At 37.9% G+C, this 25,757-nt stretch overlaps 1 protein-coding gene across 8 annotated transcripts in view; it reads left to right on the top strand.

Annotated features, from left to right (window-relative positions):
- SESTD1 (SEC14 and spectrin domain containing 1) overlaps positions 1–25,757 on the top strand; it is a 151,475-nt gene that overhangs the window by 103,773 nt on the left and 21,945 nt on the right. For all 8 annotated transcript variants that reach the window (XM_042994804.1, XM_042994803.1, XM_042994805.1 and 5 more), the window contains 3 exons: positions 10,780–10,902; positions 24,906–25,100; positions 25,623–25,737. In XM_042994804.1, coding sequence (XP_042850738.1) covers positions 10,780–10,902; positions 24,906–25,100; positions 25,623–25,737 — 433 coding nt within the window. The remainder of the gene's footprint in view (positions 1–10,779; positions 10,903–24,905; positions 25,101–25,622; positions 25,738–25,757) is intronic.

Below are 25,757 nucleotides of genomic sequence, written 5' to 3'. Positions count from 1 at the left end.
TGCTTGTGCTCTCGCTCGCGCTCTCTCTCTCTCTCTCAAAAATAAATAAACATTAAAAAAAAACACAAAGATTAAAGAAAATAATGTTTATAAAGTGTTTAGTGTCTAGCATATAATGAGTTTTCTATTAATAGTATCTATTGTTCCCTTATTAAAAAATGAATGTCTACAGTAGTGTGACTTTTTGCTAGGTAGAATACAGTGGTGAGTAAAAATGCAATTGTACCAAGCCCCAAGGAGAGTGGTGGGAGTAAGAGTAAGATAATCAGAGATGAATCATTTTTCTGGCTTGCAAGACTTGATGGGTAGTCTTGTCCAGTTAGGGAACGCTGGGTTTAAGTGTGGGTGGAAAAGGGTGTGAGAAACATGGGTTTGGTTTTAGACATGTTGAATTTGAGGTGACTTTGAGACACCAAAAATTAGAAGGGTAGTCCCAAACAGGTCCAGAAATCAGAGAGGTCTGGGCTGATCACTTAGTTTTTTGTCATCATGTATAAATGGCAGTTAAAAGCATTAGTGTGGGTGAGAATTGCCCGAGGAAAGTGCTGAGACTAGGTGAGAAGAGGTCTTTTTCATTGAGCTTTGAGAAACTCCAGCATTTAATGACAAGATAGAGGAGCATATTCCTGAAAAGAAGGCAGTGAAGGATTGGCCAGAAATGGAGGAGAAAAGTGTGTAAGAGTTCTGTGTCATGGAAGCCAAGGGAAGAGAGCATTTCAGGATAGACTCAGGAACCCTGTGGAATGCTCTAAAAGATGGAATAAAAGGACAGCTTAACATGTCCATTAGAATGCACAAGATTGAGGCCATGGGTGATCCCTAAGCATGGAGGGCTGGAAGCACACTGGAGTGAATTTGGAATGACAGTGAAGTGTGGTGAAGGAGGCAGTGAGTGTAGACAACTCACTGAGAATTTTGTCTCTGAGGGAATGATGAGAAATAGCAATGCCTAGAAGTGATAGAAAAAGGGTGGTATTAATTTGGTAAAGGCTGCTGTAATGAAGTACCACAGCCCAGGTGGCCTAAACCACAGAAACTTATTTTTCCACAGTTCTAAAGGCTAAAAGTTTAATAAGATGAAGGTGTTAGCAAAGTTGATTCCTCCTGAAGGCAGTGAGGGAAGAATCTGTCCCAGATTCTTGGCTTGTCAGTGCCAAGAATCTTTCTGTATTTTACATTGCCTTCCCTCTGTACCTGTCTGTGTCCAAATTTCTCCTCCTTTTAAGGATGCTAGTCAGATTAGGGCCGTAACAACTTCATTTTGTTTATATATTTTCAATCTCAGTTTAATTGCCTCTTTAAAGACCCTGTCTTCAGATAAGTATGATTATATTCTGAAGTACTGAGGGTAGGAATTTCAACTTTATGAAGAACACAACTCAGCTCACAACAGGGGTCAGGTATAATTTTGTTTATCTTTTTAAAGTAATGTGGAAAGCTGTAAGAGGTTTAAAGACCAGGAAGAAGTATCTGTTTGGAAGGAGGGGTTGAATATACAGGAAAGAAAGGATAATTAATACTATCGAGTTCCTGACAAAGTAGAAATGAATAGACTTCCAAAGCACAGTTGAAAGGATTAGCTTTAGAATAGAACAGGGAGAACTCCATTGTAACAGGAGGAATGGTGGGTAGGATGGATCCAGAGGTGCCTCCGTACAAGTCAGACGTCATGAAGATGAATGGGTTCCTGTGTGATGTGTTCTTTTTTTCTGTAAAGTAAGACAGAGAAAGGCAATTTGCTTAGAGGTACAGGTTTGCAGGTGGAGTAGGTAGTGGTGGTTGAAGAGGATGAGGTTAAAATAAAAGTGGAGAGAATTCAAAATTTTCTTTGTGAGAATTGGAAGAGTAAAATTACCACACAACTGTACTTGTATTTTTAGTTGGTGTTAATCTTGGATTTATGGCAGAAACTTTCTGGCTTATTGTGTGACCTTATCAATTCTTACCTAGATGTTGAGGTGCAGGCACAGAGAACACAGGTGATGGGATCATCCAGCATTTATACTTTACTACATGGGATCAGTGGGTATGATAAAAAAACAGAGTGGCACATGCATTTTTAAAATGATGGACTAGCTCAATTGGATAAGAAACTAGAGAAGGGAGGTGATGATATTTATGATGGTGATGATGGTAATGAGATTATGGTTAAAAACAAATAACCTTTATTACAATTCATTTTCTTTATGTGAGTTACACATTAATTGGATAGAACATTAATCTTCATGTAATGGTTTCTGCTCTCTATTTTTCACAGGTCACATCTTAGGCAAAAATTTATTTCTTTAGCCAGAGTGATTACGTAAATGTAGCTATATAGTCATGCGTATTGGTCATGTCAGCATACACAGAGCATAAACTGTACTGTCTATAGTCTTGCAAATTTGGGGAAAATGAAAAAAAAAATTTTGTTTGTATAAAGATAATCATAAAGTTGAGTATCACTGTTTATGTTAAATTAGTGAAAATTGAATTTTTCCAAATTTCTTTTTTACTGTCTTATTACTGACAGCATTATGAAAGAGAAATCAATAGCTCTAATAGATAAACTCTATGACAGGTAATAACCAATGTAATTATCATTTATTCCCCACAGTTTAAATTGGTAGCATTAAGAGTTCATGTGGTATGCAGAGGTTCTTCTCCATGCTGCTGCTGCTACTACATTTAAAAATTAGATTTTCATGTGCTCTGGGAAGGAGCTGATGCCACTTCACTGAAATATGCTGTCGTTATTCTCATTATTTACTCTGGTAGTAATTACTGCCAGCATTGCAAATGTTCTTTCTAAGATCATCCATGTGCTTTTCTTCCTTTGTAGAAAAAGGAATCATGGATGGAAAATAGGATACACTCCTAGTTGCATAAGTGTACAGTGGGAGGCTATGCTCCAGTTCTCCCAGTTCTTCAGGTCAGATGCTTGACATTTGCTTGACATGTCCTTCTGACCGGTTTGACCCCACCATGCAGCCTTTAGAAAACAGCCTGGCTAGGAAAGAATGTTATATAGTCACATGCATTTTTGGCCTCTGCAAATATTTGTCATGGTAGATTTTAAGAGCACATCTCCCTGACTTTAAGCTGTATTACAAAGCTATAATCATCAAGACAGTATGGTATTGGCATAAGAACAGACACTCAGATCAATGGAACAGAATAGACAACCCAGAAATGGACCCACAAACGTATGGCCAACTATTCTTTGACAAAACAGGAAAGAATATCCAATGGAATAAAGACAATCTCTTCAGCAAGTGGTGCTGGGAAAACTGGATAGCAACATGCAGAAGAATGATCCTGGACCACTTTCTTACACCATACACAAAAACAAACTCCAAATGGACAAAAGACCTAAATGTAAGACAGGAAGCCTTCAAAATCCTTGAGGAGAAAGCAGGCAAAAACCTCTTTGATCTTGGCCACAGCAACTTCTTACTCAACACGTCTCCAGAGGCAAGGGAAACAAAAGCAAAAATGAACTACTGGGACCTCATCAAAATAAAAAGCTTCTGCACAGCGAAGGAAACAATCAGCAAAACTAAAAGGCAACCAACAGAATGGGAGAAGATATTTGCAAATGACATATCAGATAAAGGGTTAGTATCCAAAATCTATAAAGAACTGGTCAAACTCAACACCTAAAAAACAAATCATCCAGTGAAGAAATGGGCAAAAGACATGAATAGACACTTCTCCAAAGAAGACATCCAGATGGTCAACCGACACATGAATAAATGCTCAATATCTCTCATCATCAGGGAAATACAAATCAAAACCACAATGAGACACCCCCTCACACCTGTCAGAATGGCTAACATTAACAACTCAGGTATCAACAGATGTTGGCAATGATGTGGAGAAAGAGGATCTCTTTTGCACTGCTGGTGGTAATGCAAACTGGTGCATCCACTCTGGAAAACAGTATGGAGGTTCCTCAAAAAATTAAAAATAGAACTACCCTATGACCCAGCAATTGCACTACTAGGTATTTACCCAAGGGATACAGGTATGCTGTTTCAAAGGGACACATGCACCCCAATGTTTATAGCAGCACTATCAACAATAGCCAAAGTATGGAAAGAGCCCAAATGTCCATCGATGGATGAATGGATAAACACACACACACACACACACACACACACACACACACGATGGAGTATTACTCAGCAATCAAAAAGAATGAAATCTTGCCATTCGCAACTACATGGATGGAACTAGAGGGTATTATGCTAAGGAAAATTCGTCAGAGAAAGACATATCGTATGACTTCAGTCACATTAGGACTTTAAGATACAAAACAGATGAACATAAGGGAAGGGAAACAAAAACTAATAAACGGGGGGGACAAAACAGAAGAGACTCTTAAATATGGAGAACAAACGGAGGGTTACTGGAAGGGTTGTGGGGGGGGGGGGATGGGCTAAACGGGGCATTTAGGAATCTACTCCTAAAATCATTTTTGCGCTATATACTAACTAACTTGGATGCAAATTTAAAAAATTAAATAAAAAATTTTTTTAAAAGAACACATCTCCAAGGTTATACTTTGCATATCAGTGTAACCACTTGAGGGGTCACATTGATATGGATTGGGCATGAAACTGTTTTTGCAGTAAGTTAATATTCAGATTGAGCAAGATATCCTGATTAAAATTAAGTTTTATAGCCTAGTTTGGCAAACTACCATCATTAATGCATTTAAATAGACTTGTTTACTAGGGCGTCAACCTCCATTTGCATTGTTTTTGTTAGAAATAGTCATACATTTACTGTGTCTACATTACTGGTGTTGCATACTAAGGAAAATTACTTTCAGCATACATTAAAACTATATGTGCACTTGAGTATGTAACATTTTTTGCACCAAGTGTATGTATGCTTTATTTAAAATTTATTTTTAAATTTATGACTCTTTGGAAGTTTCATGCTAATGAATTGTTTTTCCACAGTTATCATGATTTATATTAATCTGCTTTTTTTGTTTGTAGAATATTCTAAAATCATAGTTTAAATGTTTAAATAATACTTTAGGTTTTTAAAAATAACATGTAATGCATTATTAATAGTTAAAAACTTTTGGGAGGCTTTCATTCCACCCTTAGCATTTTATATTTATCTTTATGTCTGTATTCGTAATGTATAGCAATCAATGAGAATTGAGTTCCCAAAAGGAAATGGAAAATTGTTTAAAAATGTTTACATAAATGTCCTTAAGACTTTTTTTTCTTCTTTTTATTTCCATTTTTTAAAATATTGAATGAAACAGTTCAGGGACTTTGTTAAGAACCTCAGGGATCTTCCTGTAAAATACAGATGTGAAACTTTGTAAAGAGTGAATGGCCACACATCAGTAAAAGGATAAAGTCTATATGACCATTTCAATAAATGCAGGAAGAGCATTTGACAGGTACAATATCCATTCATGTTAAAAACCCTCAACAAAACAGGCCTAAAGAGAACCTACCTCAGTGTAATAAAGGCAGTATATCAAAACCCCACAACCAACATCATACTTAATGGTGATAAAACAAAGTTTTTCCTTAATGTTAGGAACAAGACCAGGATGTCCATTCTCAGCACTTTTATCAACAAAGTACTGTAAGTCCTAGCCACAGTAATTAGACAACCTAAAAAAAATTGATAAGTAAAATACTATTTGCAGATGACCTGACATTCTATATAGAAAACTCTAAAGACTCCACCAAAAAACTGCTAGAGCTGATAACTGAACTCAGTAAAGTTGCAGGATACAGTATCAGTGTACAGAATCTGTTGCATTCCTATACACTAATAATGAAAAAGTAAAAAGGGGAAATGAATGAAGAAAACAATCCCATTTACAGTTGCACCAGAAACAGAATATCTAGGAATAAACTTAACCAAAGAGGTGAAAGACCTGTACCCTGAAAACTATGAAAAACTGATGAATGAAATTGAAGATGGTGCAAAGAAATAGAAAGACACTCCATGCTCATGGGTTGGAAGAACAAATATTGTTCAAATGTCTATACTACCCAAAGCAATCTGCAGATTTAATGTAGCTATTATCAAAAATACCAACAGCATTTTTTGCAGAACTGGAACAAACAATCCTAAAATTTGGATGTAACCGCAAAAGACCCCAAGACGGCTAAAGCAGTCTTTTTCAAGATTTCAAAACAAAATTGGGGTATCACAATTCTAGTCTTCCAAGTTATATTACAAAGCTGTAGTAATCAGTGTGGTACTGACACAAAAATAGACACATAGGTCAGTGGAACAGAATAGAGAGCCCAGAAATAAACCCACAGTTACATGGTCAATTAATCTTCAACTAAGGCGGAAAGAATATGCAATGGGAGAAAGGCAGTCTCTTCAGCGAATAGTGTTGGGAAAACGACAGCAACATGCAAAAGAATGAAACCGGACCACTTTCTTTACCATACACAAAAATAAACTCAAAATGGATTAAAGATCGAAGTGTGAGACCTGACATCATAAAAACTTGAGAAGAGAGCACAGGCAATAGTTTCTCTGACATCAGCTATAGCAACATTTTTTTCTAGGCAAGGGAAATAAAAGCAAAAATAAACTATTAGGGCCACATCAAAATAAAAAGCTTCTGCACAATGAAGAAAACTAAAAGCCTACTGAATGGGAGAAGATATTTGCAAATGACATATCCAACGAAGGGTTAGTTTCCAAAATATATAAAGAACTTACACATCTCAACACTCCAAAACAAATAATCCAATTAAAAAATAGACATGAACAAACATTTCTCCAAAGAAGACCTACAGATGGCCAACAGACATATGAAAAGATGCTCAACCTCACTGATCATCAGGGAAATGCAGATCAAAACTGTAATGAGATGTCACCTCACACCTGTTACAATGGCTAAAATCAAAAACACGAGAAACCACAAGTGTTGGTGAGGATGTGGAGAAAAAGGAGCCCTCTTGTACTGGTATAGCCACTCTGGAAGACAGTATGGAGGATCCTCAAAAATTTAAAAATAAAACTACCCTATGATCCAATAATCACACTACTGGTTGTTTACCCAAAGAGTGTGAAAATAATAATTCAGAGGGACACATTCACCCCCATATTTATTGCATATACAATAAATTTATCTTTATTTACAGTAGCCAAGTTGGAGAAGTAGCCCAAGGATGGATCTTAGTCTGTCCTTAGATGAATGGATAAAGAATATGTGGTGTATATATACAATGGAATATTATTCAGCCATAAAAAATGAAACCTTGCCATTTGCTTGCAGCGACGTGATTGGAGCTAGAGAGTATAATGTTAAGTGAAATAAGTCATTCAGAGAAAGACAGATACCATATGATTTCACTCATGTGGAATTTAAGAAACAAATGAGCCAAGGCAAAAAAAAAAAGACCAAGGAACAGATTCTTGACTGTAGAGAACAAACTGATTAATGATCAAAGGGGAGATGGGCGGGATGGGGATTACAGAGTACACTTACCATGATGAGCATTGAGTAATGTATAGAATTGTTGAAACACCATGTTGTACACTTGAACTTAATATTATACTCTATTGTTAACTATACTGGAATTAAAATTAAAAACCTAATAAAAAGATTGAATAAAGAGGAGCTAGGCTTTTTTCTTCAGAAAAGTGGGAAAGGCAAAGAAGGAAACAATTACTAGTATTTATCTACTGTGCTAAGTGTCTTACATTTAATGACTGGTATAATCCTGACAGCAGCTTTGTATGGTATGTAGCATAGATGCTATTTTAAAGATGGACAGACCAAAGTGTTTCTACTAGTAGGAGCAGAGCCAGAATTCAGAATTGAATTTCATGCCCTGTGCTTTCTTACTCGGTGAAAGAGTGATACTTTCCATAGGCCAACAGAGAAAAACAGGACCCTAGTACCCTATCCTAGGGTACTAGTAGGACTGCTCATACAAAAGGTTAAAGCAGAAAAGTAGAGATATTGAGGAGCAAAGCACTGTATTCCAAAAAGAACTTCAGAGCAAGGGTTTGCAGATGAACTTAGGACTCTGAAAACAGTTTAGCCAAGAAAATTAAAGCACTTAAGGCTATTCCATGAATACAGAGTAATATTCTGACATTTTTTGTTTTTAAATTTTTGCTCCCTAGTATTAAAACCTTGTAGAACATAAATGGGCAAAGAACATGAGGATAGAATTCACTAAAGATCATATACTTTTAGTAAACAAACACTTGCAATTTATTCAATCTTAATAATATTTAAAAATATACCTGGAGAGATTTCTGTTGTTCAATTTGGCAGAAGCATTTTAAAAGCAATAGTTTGTACACTTTGCACAGCTTATGCTCAGTTAGAACTTTAATGACTTGGATGTTCCAATAGAAACATGTTTTAGAGAGCAATTTTATAATGTATACTAACATGACATTGTCATTGAATTCAAGATCTCTACTGAAAATGTTTCCTAGGCAAACAACATAGAATTAGGGAAAAAAATGCTGCATATGAACTTCTCCATATACACACACACACACACACACACACACACACACACACACACACACATACATATACCCACTCCCTAAGTTTACATTTAGGGCATATAAAAGATTTCTCAACGGTAGATACCTGGAGCCTTAAAAGTGGTATTTGAAGTGATACATGTGATACATTACTCAGCTTTTAATAAGGGGTGGGTTGATTGGACAGTTGGTTGGACAGATAGGAGGGAGGGAGGAAGGCAGGCAAGGAGGTCAGTCTTCTTAAAAACAGAGTTTTGCGGGGTGCATGGGTGGGTGAGTCAGTTTCGTGTCCAACTTTGCTCAGGTCATGATCTTGAGGTCTATGAGTTTGAGCGCTGCGTCAGACTCTGTGCTGACAGTTCAGAGTCTGGAGCCTGCTTTGGATTCTCTGTCTCCCTTTCTCTCTGCCCCTTCCCGAAATTCATGCTTTGTCTCTCTTTATCAAAAAAAAAAAAAAAAAAAAAAAACAAACATTAAAAATTTTTATAAGTTTGCAGCTACTGAAAATTTTAATTGTAGCCACATAGAAAATCATTATAGTTTTATAGTATAATATTAAGTGAGCAACACAGGATAGAAATTCCTTGTACTCTGTAAGAATTAAATGTAGCACTTAAATTTGGAGTAACATGAAAATGCAGTGCATGTGAAAACTTAATTGAAAGAAATATATATGATTTTTCCCTATGATGTGGTACTTTTATATAACTACTAAAAATTACATGAACTATTAGATTTTTGAAGGAATAAATTTTAACCTGATAATAATGAAATGCAGTATGGGTCTGTAATACTTTGTTATAAAGTTCTGAGGTAAGCCTGTCTATCCAGGGTCTGTAATATTATGCTACAGACATACCGTCATTCACTTTTTAGGAGCTATCTTAAGTTTACATTTGGGGCATAACCGTACATCTGTTATTGAATTCCTTAATTTAGTAACAGGTAAAACTTGATAATACTATTATTTTTTCTGTTAAAATTATTTTACTGTGTCCATGTAGTTTTAGTGTGTGTGTGTTTCTGGGTGAAGAGTTAACACAATTCTTTACTCTTTCTGCATGAGACTTTGATCTTTGCTTAACTCTCTAGCTCTCTTTCCTTGAAAACATGTAAAATTTGGAATGTCATCTGTGTTTAGTGGGCAACATTGCTTTTATAGTAAAAATTATTCTGGGTCTGGACGGGGAGAACTAATACTTGATGGAAGGCATAATTTTGGGCATCCTTGAATTCAAGACTTTTTTTTTAAGTTTTATTTCATTTTTGAGAGAGTGAGTGTACATGAGTGTGCAAGCAGGGAAGGGGCAGAGAAAGAGGGAGAGAGAGAATCCCAAGCAGGCTCCATGCTGTCAGCATAGAGCCCATTGCAGGGCTCAGTCTCACAACCGCAAGATCACGACCTGAGCTGAAATCCAGAGTCGGACGCTCAGCTGACTGAGCCGCCTAGGTGCTCCGAATTTAGGACTTTTATAGTATGCATGACCACTGTGGACTATGGAGTTTTGATTCCAGAGTGCCCCCCAAATCTGTCCCATATGGATCTCATCTCCTTATGCCTGAACTGTTAGACTGCTTCAGGGACTTGGCAGAAGAAAAATATTTGATGCTGCTCTGGCAAACTTAGTTCATCACCTTACATCCTACTGAGCGGTACAAGTGGGAGCTCAGATGGTCTGTGGGTCTGCATGTTTAGTTCATCCCAGGACCCCTCTTGTGTACTCTAGTAGTATAAAACTACAGTTTTTAATTTTCGAACAGAGAAAAATGGTATTTTAGCTTCATATTAGTTAATTCATTTAGTTTTAGCAGTATTTTGAGAACGTTAAGACTGTGAGTCAGAACACATGGCTTTTTGTGTCCTAGGTTTTTAATAATGGATTAGATTACCTTGGGAAGTCACTTAATCTCTGAAACTCAGTTTTCTTAAGTGGTAGATAAGAAATTTGACCAGTGTCATTTCTCATATCCTTTACAACTCTAAATCCTATAGTTCTTTTATTTCTTATCGTATGTTAATTTTTAATCCTCTTTTATGGGGGCATTCCACATTTTTAGCCTGGCAGATGATCAGATGGCTGAAAGCCTAAGGTGCTGTAGTGTACATTCTTTCAAATTTTGATTTTGGAAAAGTTGTCAGATTATGGCCATATAGTTTCAAAAAAATATTTATTGCCTTTACAATAGAATTTAATTTAAATTAAAAATACTTTAGGAACTTTGGGAGGAGAAAACAGTGGATGTTTGGGAAGCTTTTGATTGTTTCATCTCAACTTTCATTTATAGGTTGTGAACTGGCTTGAAGGGCCTGGATCAGAACAATTACGAGCCCAGTGGGGGATTGGAGACTCCATCCGGGCCTCCCAGGCACTGCAGCAAAAGCATGAGGAGATCGAGAGTCAGCACAGTGTGAGTGCTTTTCCTCTGCAAGTTACAGTGCTGTGATTACTGTGCATAATCAGCGTATGTGGTACTAAGAGATAAGTTGCTGTAAACTTTAGCACAGGACATAAAGTATAGTATGTTTAATATTCAGAGGCCATAAGGTACATTTTGACTCCTTACTATGTATTCATTGGAAGTTTGGTTTTGCGTTTGGCTCCAATCCAGTTTAATTGTATATTTTTATAGAAACATAATTCTTGTGAAAATTTTTTAATTCATGGGAAATTTAAAAAATTACAGTGACAGAGTAAAGAGTGGTAGTACAAAAACAGAATCTTCATCTGTAGTCCTGCGACAGAAACTATGATCCTTAAATCCTCAGGGAGGCTGTCCCTGTCTTATTAGGGTATATACAGTGCAATTAATGCCTGAGAGTAATTCCAGAATTGTTGCATTAGTCACAACTGATGGAAAATGATTGCAGGGGGTACAGGATATCTTTCCATTCTTTGTGCATTTAGAGGCTCTCGTTTGTATCTGTGAAGGGGATGATCAAACAAATCACAGTTATACAATTAGCAAATAATCTATAGGCAGATTATAGATAATAATTGTTCAAAAGGGTTTAAAATTGAACAACTTGTGTATGGAGGAAGTTGATATATGTTAAGCCCCTGCTTTGTTAGAGTTAGCTCTTTATTACTGAGAAAGTGATCATTCAGTTGTGGATCAATTAGCTCATCCCTTTTTTCCCTCAAATTATATTTCTTATGGTACTTTCGATAGATTGACTAGAAAATTGGAAAAATAAACTGAAATACATTAATTTCTACTTTTGTAGGTTATGTAGCTTAAATTGATTAGTTTGCACACACATACACACACGCAGCATTCAACCTTACATATAATATGAAGAATAAAACATCTTTCCGTTAAATAGGTAATAAAAGAAGCCACCCCCCCCCCAACGTCCCCAAAAAGACAAATCCAAGTGATCAGAATACACTCTGATTGGATTTATGTGTTAATTGGAAAAAAGGTCATGTGTTCAGAGGTGACTATAGCGTGCATCCTGATCACTAGGATCTATAGATAATAGAGAACTGAAAAAAATTGATCAAAAATACTTTTAAACTCTGGACCCAGATGAGATTTACAGGTTATCTGAACATCCAGTTTTTTTCTTTCCCCTACATCTTCCCCAGTTGAAGTGATAAATAAAAATTGTATAGTTTTAAGGGCACCTGGGTGGCTCAGTTAGTTAAGCATCCAACTTCAGCTCAGGTCATAATCTCACCATTTGTGAGTTCAAGCCCTACATTGGCCTCTGTGCTGACACCTTGGAGCCTGGAGCCTGCTTCACATTCTGTGTCTCCCCCTCTCTCTGCTCCTTACCTGCTCATACTCTGTTTCTCTCTCTTAAAAATAAATAAACATTAAAAAAATTTTTTAAAGTTGTATAGTTTTAGTTGGGGCATCTGGGTGGCTCATTTGGTTAACCTCCTGACTCTTAGTTTCGACTCAGGTAATGATCTTGCAGTTTGTGAGTTCATGCTCCACATTGGGCTCTGTGCTGACAGTGCAGAGCCTGTTGGGCATTCTCTCTCTCAAATAAATAAAATAATTGTATTAGTAAATGTATATTTTAACTAAATGAGATTAAAGAATAAATGTTGAATATGCTTTTCTCAGGAATAAATTTGAATTGTTGACCAAGCATCATTGTCTCTTTACTAAAGGTGTATTTTAACAATATCTGACGTAATTATTTTCCTTCTTAATACATACCATTCTGTTTAGTTTTTTATATTTTTTTCATTATAATATTGCCCAAATCAGCTTTACTAATCTGCAGTATTGGCAGATAAAATACACACTGTTCTCTATAGAATTTGTAAACTCACTGAATAACGTATAAGCAAGAGGTATCACAAGATTTGGATTTGGAATTATCTAAAGGTAGTGTATATATTGTCAGCAATTTTCCTAATTAGTACTTGTAAGAGATTTAAAAATGAAATCCTGTAATTGAGAAAAATATGTGTATTTTATACATTTCACAGGTTCCAACATAATGTGTTTTCCTTTTATGCTAAAAAAATTGAATAATTTGTATTTACCTTATAACCTTTGATGTTCTTGGTACTTTTTAAATAACTTAATGCTGTTGATATTTTTGACATAAACTGTGACTCATTTGAACCCTGTGGATTGTTCTAGAGCATGTTACTATAGTATAACTCTATCCTATAATTTAGTTATCCTGTAATTTAATTTAGCCCCTTGAAAACAGGGTTTTTTTTTAGTTCTTGAAAACAGTATTTGCTATAGAACATTCTAGACTTCATCTAGAGGATTTAGTTATAATAGTATCCGCAAAATCTTTTAAATAAAGATATGTGACACATGAGGATCCTAAAGACAGGATTTATCTATATTTTATTATTTTTTTAAGATGTCAAGAGGAATAATTATAGTTAGAAGTTGGATTATACACCTATTATGAAGAACTTCACAAAAGGAATTGAAAAGTACATTTTATATTGCATATAGTGTGGATGAAATTACAAAGGGTATACATAGAGATTCTCGTGTTTAGATTTTTATTTTTGTATTTTTATTTATAAAGTTTGAAAGTCATTTAAAGAAACACATTGCTGGGGTGCCTGGGTGGCCCAGTTGCTAAGCATCCAATTCTTTTTTTTTTTTTTTTTCTTTTAATGTTTGTTTATTTTTTGAGAGAGAGCACAAGCAGTGGAGGGGCAAAGAGAGGAGACACAGAATCTGAAGCTGGCTCCAGGCTCTGGGCTGTCAACACAGTCTGACATGGAGCCGGAACTCATGAACCACGAGATCATGACCTGAACTGAAGGTGGCCACTTAACCGACAGCGCCAACCAGGTGCCCCAGAATCCAACTCTTAATTTTGGCTCAGGTCATGGTCTCACGGTTTGTGAGTTGGAGAGAGCCTCAGGCTCTCTGTTGACAGTGCAGAGTCTGCTTGGGATTCTTTCTCTCCCTCTCTCTCTGTCCCTTCCCTGCTTGCACTCTCTCCTGTCTCTCTCTCTCTCTCTTTCTCTCTCTGCTTCACTCTCTCTGCTTCACTCTCTCTCTCTCTCTCTCTCTCTCTCAAAAAATAAACTAAAAAAAAAAAAAGAAACGCATTGCTTATGAATGGCTCTTGTTTACTTGTGCACTTGTTTACTTATATGAAATCAATACAAAATTCCAGAATTTTTGAATTGTAAATGATCTAGATTATTCTTAAAAATTTTTTTTTTTTGATATTTATGTATTATTGAGAGAGACAGCATGCAAGCAGGGGAAAGGCAGAGAAAGAGGGAGACACAGAATTTGAAGCAGGCTCCAGACGCTGAGCTGTCAGCACAGAACCCAATGCAGGGCTCAAACCCACGAACCGTGAGATCATGACCCGAGCCAAAGTCGGACACTTAACTGACTGAGCCACCCAGGCCCCCCGATCTTTTCGACTACTCTAATAATACCATCACCTTATTTTTATACATGAAGAAACTGGGAGAGAGCATTTTTTGATGAATGGGTAGCTGGGTTGATACTCATAAAATCCTTTTTCCTCTGTCTGCATCTCTGTACTTCTCTTTCTGTCCCTTTCTATATTTCTCTCTGTCTTGCTCACTAGCTCACTCTCAGAGAAAGCTGCTGAATTTCTTTGATATGTTTAAGATAATAGATAATAACATTTTTTTTCCATTTCTGTCCTCTTAGTACTTGAGGACATATGCATATATATTGATGTTTGCGTTTATAGACATGGTGCTCAAAGAAAAGAATCATTGATGACTTAATTATGGATCTCATTTTTTTTAAATTTTTTTTTTTAACGTTTATTTATTTTTGAGACAGAGAGAGACAGAGCATGAACGGGGGAGGGGCAGAGAGAGAGGGAGACACAGAATCGGAAGCAGGCTCCAGGCTCTGAGCCGTCAGCCCAGAGCCCGACGCGGGGCTCGAACTCACGGACCGTGAGATCGTGACCTGAGCTGAAGTCGGACGCTTAACCGACTGAGCCACCCAGGCGCCCCTGGATCTCATTTTAAATGATGTGTGATAGTTTCAAAATTGGGGAGTGAGGACAAATAGGATGGACGTATAGAAGAAACAGGATTCACCATGAGTTGAGTTGATAGTTACTGAAAATAGATGGCACAGAGAGTTCATTATACTGTTTTTTCCAGTTTTTAATATATTTGAAATTTTTCATTCTAAATGTTTACAAAAGATAATTGCACTTTTTAAACCAATAAGTGGCACTACATTGTCACCTTGAGAATAGATTGATGCAGGATGAGTATATTAGCTTATGATCTGCTATCTTATTAAAAGTTTTCTTTTTCTCTTTGCAAGTAAAAGCACATCATAGGAATATGCAAAAACATAAATCTCCGATGCTTTAGCCTTCTGTTTGTATCCCCCATCTCACAGTGCTGACTTCTGGTTTCCAAAGAGAAGACTGTTGTGTTGTGCCTTCTAGTAAGCAGCAAAACAGATGTACATGAAGAGTGAACACCCACTTCTCCTGAACATATTAGCCTTCAGTGAGCTGGCAGTGTTTCTCTCCGCCTAAATTAGGATTTGTATTTCTTGGTAAAAGCATAAATACCCATTATTTTACCAGCTGTGCATCACCACCAATTCCCACATGATTCCAGTGTCAATCCCGATGACTCCCTCTGTCCTAGTATGTGAGCATTCAAGCTCATTCCTTATCTGCTGCCTGCATCCAAATTACAATGTCTTGGAATTGATGTGTTTTTTTCTATGAAGTAATCCTTTTCTGTGCAGTTAAATGTTTGTAAGAGGTAGACCAGAGGATGGCCAAAACTGAGCCGAAGGCAGCCTGTTCACTCAGTGTTCTATAAATTTTATATTCTATTTCTTAGAAAGAAACATTTTGATTAATTTGAAGAGTGCGCATGTGCACGTGCATGACAGGTTTTTTTTTCCCCTTACATCCCGGGAGACTGATTATTTTTTTTTTTTAGGACAGGTGCAGTTCCTGATAAGAGTTTCTTTAATTTCAGGTGTTAATTTCATGAACGAGACTAGTTTTGTTTGCATCCTGGTTCTGGTTACTAGGGCCTTTATCTTATAAGTTCAAACTAGGGAAAAAAATCAGCTTTAGTATGGTTGTTCTGTGAACCCTAGTGGTCATAGGAGTCACCTGAAGTAATTGTTAAACTTCCTGTTGCAGAGCCACATACCAGCAGACTCTGATTTAGTAGGTCAGGGTGGAACTTAAGATTTCTTATTTTACTTATTTTTTTAATATTTATTTTTGGGAGAGAGAGAGACAGACAGAGCATGAGTGGGGGAGGGGCAGAGAGCGAGAGGGAGACATAGAATCCGAAGCAGGCTCCAGGTTTCAAGCTGTCAGCACAGAGCCCAATGCGGGGCTCAAACTCATGAACCGCGAGATCATGAGCTGAGCCAAATTTGGCCACTTAACCTCTTGAGCCACGCAGGCACCCCACTGTGATGTAGATAGATCTCACTGTAAGAAATACTGATCCAGGACGCTAATCTTTTAGTTTACTATTTTTCTCTGTATCATTACTCATTTTTTCAAAGAATTGGTTCTATTTATTTAGAGCATAAACTAAATTTGCAAGTACTGTGGAGAAGATTGTGAAATTCCTTTCTATTTGAAAACGTAGTGATATTTTTCTCAAGTAGTATTTTCTGCTTTAAATCAATCTCTCTTAATCTTGTTTAAAAAAATTATTCACACTTACACCTTTTAATTCATTTGAAATTTAATATTGTATGGTGTGAGGTAGGCTCCTGTCCGCCCCCACCCCCTCTCATGGACATCACCAATTTTCTTAGCATCATTAACTAACTTGTCCAGTATTTCTCAAATATGGCCAGAGGATCTCTGGGAAGAGAAATTCCTCAGATTCTATTATAGGGTCCACAGGGTCAAAACTATTCATAATACTAAGGTGTTGTGTTTTTTACTTGCACTCTCACGAGTGGAGAGTAGAGTTTTACCACAGTCTGGCTAGGGGTTTATCAATTTTGTTAATTCATTCACAGAACCAGCTCCTGGTTTCATTGATCTGTTCTGGTTTTTTTTTGTTTTTTTGTTTTTTTGTTTTTTTTTTTTTATCTCATTGATTTCTGCTCCTTATTCCTTCTTCTGCTAGTTTTGGGCTTTATTTGCTGTTCTTTTCCAGCTCTTTTAGGTGTAAGGTTAGATTGCATATTTGAGACCTTTCTTCCTTCTTTGGGAAGGCCTTGATTGCTGTATACTCTCTCTTAAGACCACCTTTGCTGCGTCCCAGAGGTTTTGGACTATTGTGTTATCATTTTCATTGGCTTCCGTGTCCTTTTTAATTTTCTCTTTAATTTCTTGGTTAACCCATTCATTCTTTAGTAGGATGTTCTTTAATCCTCGAGTATTCATGGTCTTCGCAAATTTTTCTCGTGGTTGATTTCGAGTTTCATAGTGTTGTGGTCTAAAAATATGCACGGTATGATCTCAGTATTTTTGCCCTTGTTGAGGGCTGATTTGTGTCCCAGTATGGGACCTATTCTGGAGAATGTTCCATGTGTACTTGAGCAGAATGTGTATTCTGCTGCTTTAGGATGAAATATTCTGAATATATCTGTTAAGTCCATCCAGTCCAGTGTGTCAGAGCTATCGTTTCCTTGTTGATTTTCTGCTTAGATGATCTGTCCATTGTTATCAGTGGGGTGTTGAAGTCCCCTACTATTACGGTATTATTATCAATGAGTTTTTTTATTGATTTTATTGATTTATATATTCGGGTGTTCCCACAATGGCATAATATTTACAATTGTTAGATCTTCTTGGTGGATAGACCCCTTAATTATGCCCATCTTCATCTCTTGTTTCAGTCTTTATTTTGAAATTTAGTTTGTCTTTTATAAGTATGGCTACTCCAGCTTTGTTTTGATGAACATTAGTATAATAGTTCTCTATCCCCTTACTTTCTGTCTGCAGATGTCTTTCGGTCTAAAATGAGTCTCTTGTAAGCAGCATATAGATGGGTCTTGTTTTCTTATACATTCTGATACCCTGTGTCTTTTGATTGGAGCATTTAGTCCGTTTACATTTAGAGTGAGTACTGAAAGATACAAATTTATTGTCATTGTGTTACTTGTAGAGTTGGTGTTTCTGGTGATGTTCTCTAGTCCTTTCTAGTGTTACTTGCTTTTGGTCTTTTTTGTTTTGAATTTTCACCAAAGAATCCCCCTTAAAATTTCTTGCAGGGGGGCTCCTGGGTGGCTCAGTCGGTTGAATGTTGACTTCAGCTCAGTTCATGGGTTTGAGCCCCACGTCAGGCTCTTTGCTGACAGCTCAGAGCCTGGAGCCTGCTTCAGATTCTGTACCTCCCTCTCTTTGTGTTCCTCCCATGCGCGCTCTCACTCTCGCATTCTTGTTCTCTCTTTCTCTTTCTCTCTCTTTCTCTCTCAAAAACAAATATTAAAAAAAATTTTTTTTAATTCTTGCAGGAGTGGTTTAGTGATCACAAATTCCTTTAGTTTTTCTCTTGGAAACCCTGTCTCTCCTTCTATTCCAAATGACAGCCTTGCTGGATAAAGCATTCTTGGCTACATATTTTTCCAGTTTGGCACATTGAATGTATCCTGCCATTCCTTTCTAGCCTGCCAAGTTTCTGTGAATAGGTCTGCTTCAAACCTAATCTGTCTTCCCTTATAAGTTAAGGACTTTTCTCCCCTTGCTGCTTTCATAATTCTTTTCCTGTCTGTATTTTGTGAATTTGATTTGACTATGATATGCCTTGGTGATGGTCGGTTTTTGTTGGATCTAATGAGAGTTCTCTGTGCTTCTTGGATTTTGATGTCTGTGGCCTTCCCCAGATTAGGAAAGTTTTTGCTATGAATTGGTCACATAAACCTTCTGCCTCTTTTTCTCTCTTTGTCATCTTCTGGGACTCCTATGATTCAGATTCCTCTTTAATAAGCCACTGAGTTCTCTGTGTCTTGTAATCTTTTGCCTTTGTTTCTCTCCTTTTTTCTGTTTCCTTATTCTCCATAACTTTACCTTCTGTAATGCTGATACTGCTCTGCTTCATCCATCCTTGCTGTCGTGGCATCCGTTCAAGATGGCCTCTCAGTTATAGCATTTTTTAATTTTGGCCTGACTAGATTTTTTTTTTTTTTTAATATCCACAGAAGGGGATTCTGTGGTGTCTTCTGTGCTGTTTTCAACCCCAGCTTGTATTCTTATTATCATGGTTCTAAATTCTTGTTCAGGCATTTTACTTACATCTGTGTTAAGTCCCAGTTGTCATTTCTTCCTCTTCTTTCTTTTGGCGTGAATCCCTTCATTTTTTCATTTGGGAGGGAGAAAGAAAATTAATAAAAATTTAGAAATAAAAAAAAACCAAAGCTAGATCCTAGGTGTCTTTCAGTCTGCTTGTTGAAAGAAGCTTGATAGAGAAAAAAAGGGAAAGGAGAGAAAGAAAAAGTAAAAAATGTAAAAATTAAAAAATATAATAAAATAAGATGAAATAGAACAAAAAAATTTTAGTTATAAAAAATAAAGTAAAAACATTTTTTCTCTCTATCCAAGAAAGAGCAAGAAAAGAAAGAAAAAACAATTTAAGCAAAAACAGAAGCAAGGAAAACGAGCAAATAAATGAACCTGTGAACAGAATGAAACCCAAATGAAGTTACATCCAGTTTCCCCTAGAACTGTAACTATGAAGCACTCTATAGTTCATACATGGAGCAGGTGGAGTGACTTGTTCTGGTCTTCTAGGAAATGTGCTTGGAGGGCAGGGTGCAGTTGGGTGGGGCTTGGTGTAATGGCTCTGTTCTCCACTGGGTGGCACTGCTTAGGCTACTGGGGTGGATCAATGTGCGCATGCTCATGTGCACATGTGTGTGTGCAGGAGAGGTGGAAATGGCTTCACCCAGCTCCCTAGTCTCTGGCATAGGAACTTCGTGCCCTCACCAACCCACAATCAAGCACCCCTCCTTTGTCTCAGGCCTCCATCCACTCCCTGCCTCCACCCCATCCGTGTCCCAGCTGTCTGCCTGCCAAGCAGCACCTCCCTCCAGTGTTTTATCTCAGATGGGGTTGTGTTTCAAAACCTTACACTTCAGAGACCTCTGTGGCTTGGACGCCTGCCGACTCTCTGGTGGAGGGTCTTGCTGAGCAATGGCCAGGTGCCGGCTTGCCCCAGAAAAAGTTCATGCGATCGTGCAGTGACAGAGGTTCAGAGATTATGGCAAATTACAACACATAGCTGGCCCCAGGTTTCGCTGCACTATGGCATCTTTGTCCCAGTACCAGCAAACGTGGCTTCTCTGTGGGGTCCACTGGGACCTTTTCCTTTGGGGAGGCCATATGGCTTCTATCAAATACTTTCCAATCAAGGGAACCACTTTTCCCCATGTGGCACACGGACCTCTAAGGCTCTGCTGTCTGCTCCTGGGGATTTGCCGTACTTCCTCACCAGAGCACCACCAGGCACTGAACTCCAAAACTTCAGACTCTGTGCTCCACTGTTTATAGAATCCTGGTGGTATTGAAACCCTCTCCCTTCTCCCTGTCAGTGGTTTTGGGGAACAGATTACTTATTCAGTCTTCCTGTGAGTGTTTTCACTCTTTCTCTCTCCAGCTACTTTCAAGGGAATGCTTTTCTTGCAGGACCCCAATGCACCACACTTTCCCCCTTTTCTCTCTCTGTGTCTTCTGTCTGCAAAAACAGCTCCCTGCCCTCTACAGCTTTTCTCTCCCCCAGTTCACCTCTCTGCACTGCGTACCTGCTGAGTTCTGTGGCTCAAGGTATACAGGCCATTGGGTTAATCCTCAGGTCAATTTCCTAGGTGTTCAAAATGGTTTGGTGCTGATCTAGCTGCATTTTAAGGACAAGATAAGCTCAGGGTCTCCATGCTGCTCTGCCATCTTTTTTTTTTTTAATCTTTTTTTTTTTTTTTAATGTTTTTTTTAATGTTTGTTAATTTTAGACATTTTAGACATGCTGCTCTGCCATCTTTTTTTTTTTTAATCTTTTTTTTTTTTTTAATTTTTTTTTAATGTTTGTTAATTTTAGACAGAGTGCAAGGAGGGGAGGGACGGGGGGGGGGGGTGGCGGGGAGTCATGGAATCCGAAGCAGGCTCCAGAATCTGAGCCATCATCGCAGAGCCTGATGCGGGGCTCAAACTTATGAACCATGAGATCATGACCTGAGCCGAAGTCAGATGCTTAAGACTGAGCCGTGCAAGCGCCCCTGTTCTGCCATCTTAACTCCTACTCTCCGTTAACCTTTAAAATCACTGTATGGGGGCACCTGGGTGGCTCAGTTGGTTGAGTGTCCGACATCGGCTCAGGTCATGATCTCATGGCTCGTGAGTTCGAGCCCTGCCTCAGGCTCTGTGCTGACAGCTCAGAGCCTGGAGCCTGCTTCAGATTCTGTGTCTCCCTCTCTCTCTGTTCCTCCCCCACTCATGCGCTCGCTCTCTCTCTCAAAAATAAACATTCAAAAAAAATTTTTTAAATAAAAAAAATAAAAACAAAATCACTGTATGGTTTAAAAAGTATTTCGTGTATGGTAGTATATAATTAAATTTATATGATAACCAATAAAATAGGTAAGACAGATAATAGTGTCATCAGTGTTGTGTATAGAACAGGGTTTCTCAACTTTGCACTATTGACACTTTGGGCCAGATAGATCTTTATTGTAGGGGCTGTCCTGTGCATTGTAGGGTAATTTAGCAGCATCGCTGGTCTCTACCCACTAGATGCATTAGCATTGTGCCTCCTCAGTTATGGCAGCCAAAAGTGTCTCTGGATATTGGGAAATGTTCCCTATGAAGCAGAATAACCTCCCATTGAAAATCACTGCTATAAAGAAAGAAACTGGTTCTGAGAAATTAAGCGACTTAATGAAGATCATACCTTTTGTAAGGAAAAAAGACCTTGAGCCTGTCTTTCAGATCCAGTGTTTTTTTCACTACATCTGACTACATCATCTGTATAATAATTTTCAAAGGTTTCATAGTAGTAGTTCAAGCAATAAAACAATGTGACAAATAAGCAAAACCCAAGTTTTAGGTATAGGGCACAAGAGTAGACCACATTTAGACCAGTACCTGTTACCTAACTTAATTTAATGTCAGCTAATTTGCAGTATCTAATAGAAAGCATCTTACATGTTCATTCAGTATTTATTGAGCACATACTATATATGTCACATATCATTCTATGTTCTTTGGTATATAACACTGTCTTATAATATAGAACTTAAATTTATATTGGGAAAGAGGGAGTGGAAAGCAGATAAGAAAAGGCTTTCAGGAAAGGCCTCTCTGAGATCACATTTAATGAGAGACCTTATGAAGGAGTAATTCAGGCAAAAGGAAGTTCAGATCTAGGACACAGAAGTGAAAACCCCCGTAGGCAGGAGCTTACTTGCCATAGTAAAGGAATAATAAGTATGTCTGTGAACAAGTTAAGGAGCCACACAAAACCATGTTTCTAGAGGGAGTTCGGGCCAAAGCATGTTCACTTAGCTCATGGAAAGGAGCTTGACATTTATTTTAAATGTTAAGATGAAATCATTGGAGGGATTTTGTAGCAGAGAACTGATTTATGTTTTTAATTTTTTTTTTTAATATTTATTTTTGAGAGAGATTGCGAGCAGGGGAGGTGCAGAGAGAGAGGGAGACAGAATCTGAAGCAGGCTTCAGGCTCTGGGCTGTCAGCACAAGAGTCTGATGCAGGGCACGAACCTATGAGCCTTGAGATTATGACTTGAGTTGACTGAGCCATCCAGGCACCCCTGATTTATGTTTTTAAAAGATCATTGGCTATCATATGGAGAATAGGGACAAGGGAAGGACAACAAAATAGGAAAACAAGAGACTAAGAATGGAGGCAGTAGATGTGATGAGAAGTTGTCACATTCCTGAGATTGAGCCAGTAAGACTTGCTCTTGGAAGAATCAGGTGCTTGACCTTAGCACCTCTGAAGAAGGGGAAAACTGGGAAAGAAGCAGGTTGAGAGGCTTAGAACTAGTAGCTTTGGAGACAGGTTAAATTTTAGGTGTGTAATGCTCATCCAAATGGAGATAGCTAGTAGGCAGTTGAATATCAGCATTGGATTCAGGGAAGGGGTTAAGATAAGAATATTAATGTGGGAATTACCAGCGCATGGAGGTTACTCAAAGACATGGGTAGGTGAGCTCATCCAAGCCCAAAGAGTACTGATTTAAAAAGAAAAGAGACTTTGGAAAGCTGAGCCCCGGCCATCCTAAACTTAGAGGGCAAAAAAGCAGGAGGGCCAGCAGAGGAGCTGCTGTGTCTCAGGGAACTAGAGAAAAAAGGCATTTCAAGGAAGAAGTGGTTGCCTTTGTCAAATGCAACTGAGGCGCCCAGTAAGATAAAGACTGAGAATTTGGTAAGAGCAGGAAGGACAAAATCCTGACCAGAATGGATTAAAAAGAGAATGGGAAATGAGAAGGTAGAGTGAGTGTAGAGTATTTATTTAAGGGATGGTCTTGGTCTTAAGGGTTTTGGGGTTTTTTTGTTGTTTTTAATTTAAGTTAATTTAAATGCACCTGTCTTAAGTATATTTTGTTTTTAAATATAAGATACTGCATTTTATTTGTATGCTGGTAGAAATAATCCAGTTGGAAAGAGTGAGTTCATGATGGGAGAGAGAAGATAAATGCAAGAGCAAGGCCTTATGTAGGCAAAAGAGGACAGAGGTAGCATGAGTGAAGGGGTTGGCTTAGATGCAGGGACTGTTTGTGTGCTATTTTAGTAGGGAGGGCAAAGCATAGGGCTGCAGAAGGAGGGAGGGTCATAGATTTGTTGGTAAGAAGATGAGAGAGTTCTCTAATTGCTTCCTAGTGAAATAAGAGGCTAGATTTTTAGAGTGAAGAGAGGGAAAGGGAGTGGGAGTTGGAGTAAAGAAAACAAATAATCGGGAGAATGATAAAATGAATTGACTAGAGAAATGTAGTAGGATTGCTGAAATTCTATTTGAGGTTATATATATTTGTATATTTTCATATAGAGAATGTGTATGTGTATGTGTGTATTTTTTTTTAATTTATCTTTATTTAAAAAGACAACTGTTCACATAGTTGTTATTATCCAGCTATGTTGCTACTCTGGTATAGGTATACAGTAGGCACAGAAACCCAGGTCTGAGGATTCTGCAGGGGAATCTGATGAAAGGAAGAGAGCAGGGCATGAGCATGGGTCTTGCCTTGGGAGATGGTTATATAGTCGACCAAAGATAGACATGAGGACATGAGGCTCTTGAGTGCTGGAAAGTAAAACAAGCAGGCCACTGAATTGGCCAATCACATGGGGTTGTAGGAATGAGCATCCTAAAGGATGTTAATTGGAGAGTCAGGAGCTGGTGGTCAGAGAATGAGATTATTAAAGTTAAGATTTGGGGGCTGGATAGTAGTGTATGAAAATGATAAGAGTTTGCATCTGTTGGGGTAGGTGGCCAAGGTGGGGTGAGGATAGGATGGTTGGAAGTGAGGGAGAGAATCAGGGAAAGAGTTAAGAGTGCCGGGTGAATGTCTACGTGGTGGGAGCCCATGGGAAGGCTGGCCCAGAGAGGGGCAGTGACCTTTGCCATGCTCCCTGGGTAATGGGAAGCATTGGAAGGATGTTGTCCGATAGCATGCATTGTAAAGGAGAAGTGGGTTTTGAGGGAAAGGGAGAAAAAGTGGTCGGGTAATACTTTTCTCTGAGGGTGGACAGGTTTTAGGTAGAACAAGAAAGGAAATGGAACATTCAGAGACCAGGGTAAGGATATAGGATAGATACAGCTGTTGTCAGGAGTGAGCTCCAGGTTGGAATGGAAGGATTTGGGGGTTGGGGACTTCTCATCTTCACTCGAAGAAATTTTGCCTTCGAAAATTGTCGTATATGTTACTTAGTTTATCTAAAGGAATTATAAAATGTAATGTAGTTTTTCAGGAACTAATTTGATCCTTAATTTACAACATGTGTGTTACAGGAATGGTTTGCAGTGTATGTGGAACTTAATCAGCAAATTGCAGCACTCTTAAATGCTGGGGATGAGGAAGATCTTGTGGAACTGAAGTCACTGCAGCAACAACTTAGTGATGTTTGCTACCGACAGGCCAGTCAGCTGGAATTTAGGCAGAATCTCTTACAAGCAGCTCTTGAATTTCATGGTGTTGCCCAAGATGTAAGTGTCTACTCTGATTGCTTTTCTTTTCTTCAAATGATCTGAACACTTATACTTATCTGCACATAATTTTTGCAGGTTTGCATGTCTCCTAATTATTTTTCTGGAACAATAGAATAATTTGCTTGTGGAGAGATGATAAAAGTTTTTTTTTTAATTTTCATTTTTAAGTCATTTTGCATGCACATAAACCTGTTTTGTCTAGTCTTCCAACCTAGTTGATATATTTATTTTGATTGTTTCTCTGTTTATGCTTTATAACTTAGATTGAAATGGAAGTTGCAGTACTTTTTTTTACATTCTGCTGACCTGGATATAAATCTTTGTCTTCTTGGTGCATGCATCTATGTGTTCTGTCTTTCAGATAACATGTATCCTAATTATTCGTCCTTGTCTTTTAACAGCATAGTCTTTTTTCAAGTGTAATTGTGATAACCTCATTAGACATAAACCTCATTAATCATTAAACACTTTAGATGCTGATTACATCAGGGTTATCTCTTTGGTGTCCCTCTGCTTTAGTTGTCTCAGCAGTTGGATGGCTTATTAGGGATGTTGTGCGTAGATGTAGCACCAGCTGATGGAGCATCGATTCAGCAGACTTTAAAACTGCTTGAAGAGAAGCTGAAAAGTGTTGGTAAGCAGATTTTAAAAATG

The sequence above is a fragment of the Panthera tigris genome, chromosome C1 (assembly GCF_018350195.1).
Source record: "Panthera tigris isolate Pti1 chromosome C1, P.tigris_Pti1_mat1.1, whole genome shotgun sequence".
Taxonomy (NCBI): domain Eukaryota; kingdom Metazoa; phylum Chordata; class Mammalia; order Carnivora; family Felidae; genus Panthera; species Panthera tigris.
The sequence above is the reverse complement of the archived record's forward strand: the minus strand, read 5'-3'. Positions and strand labels throughout refer to the sequence as shown.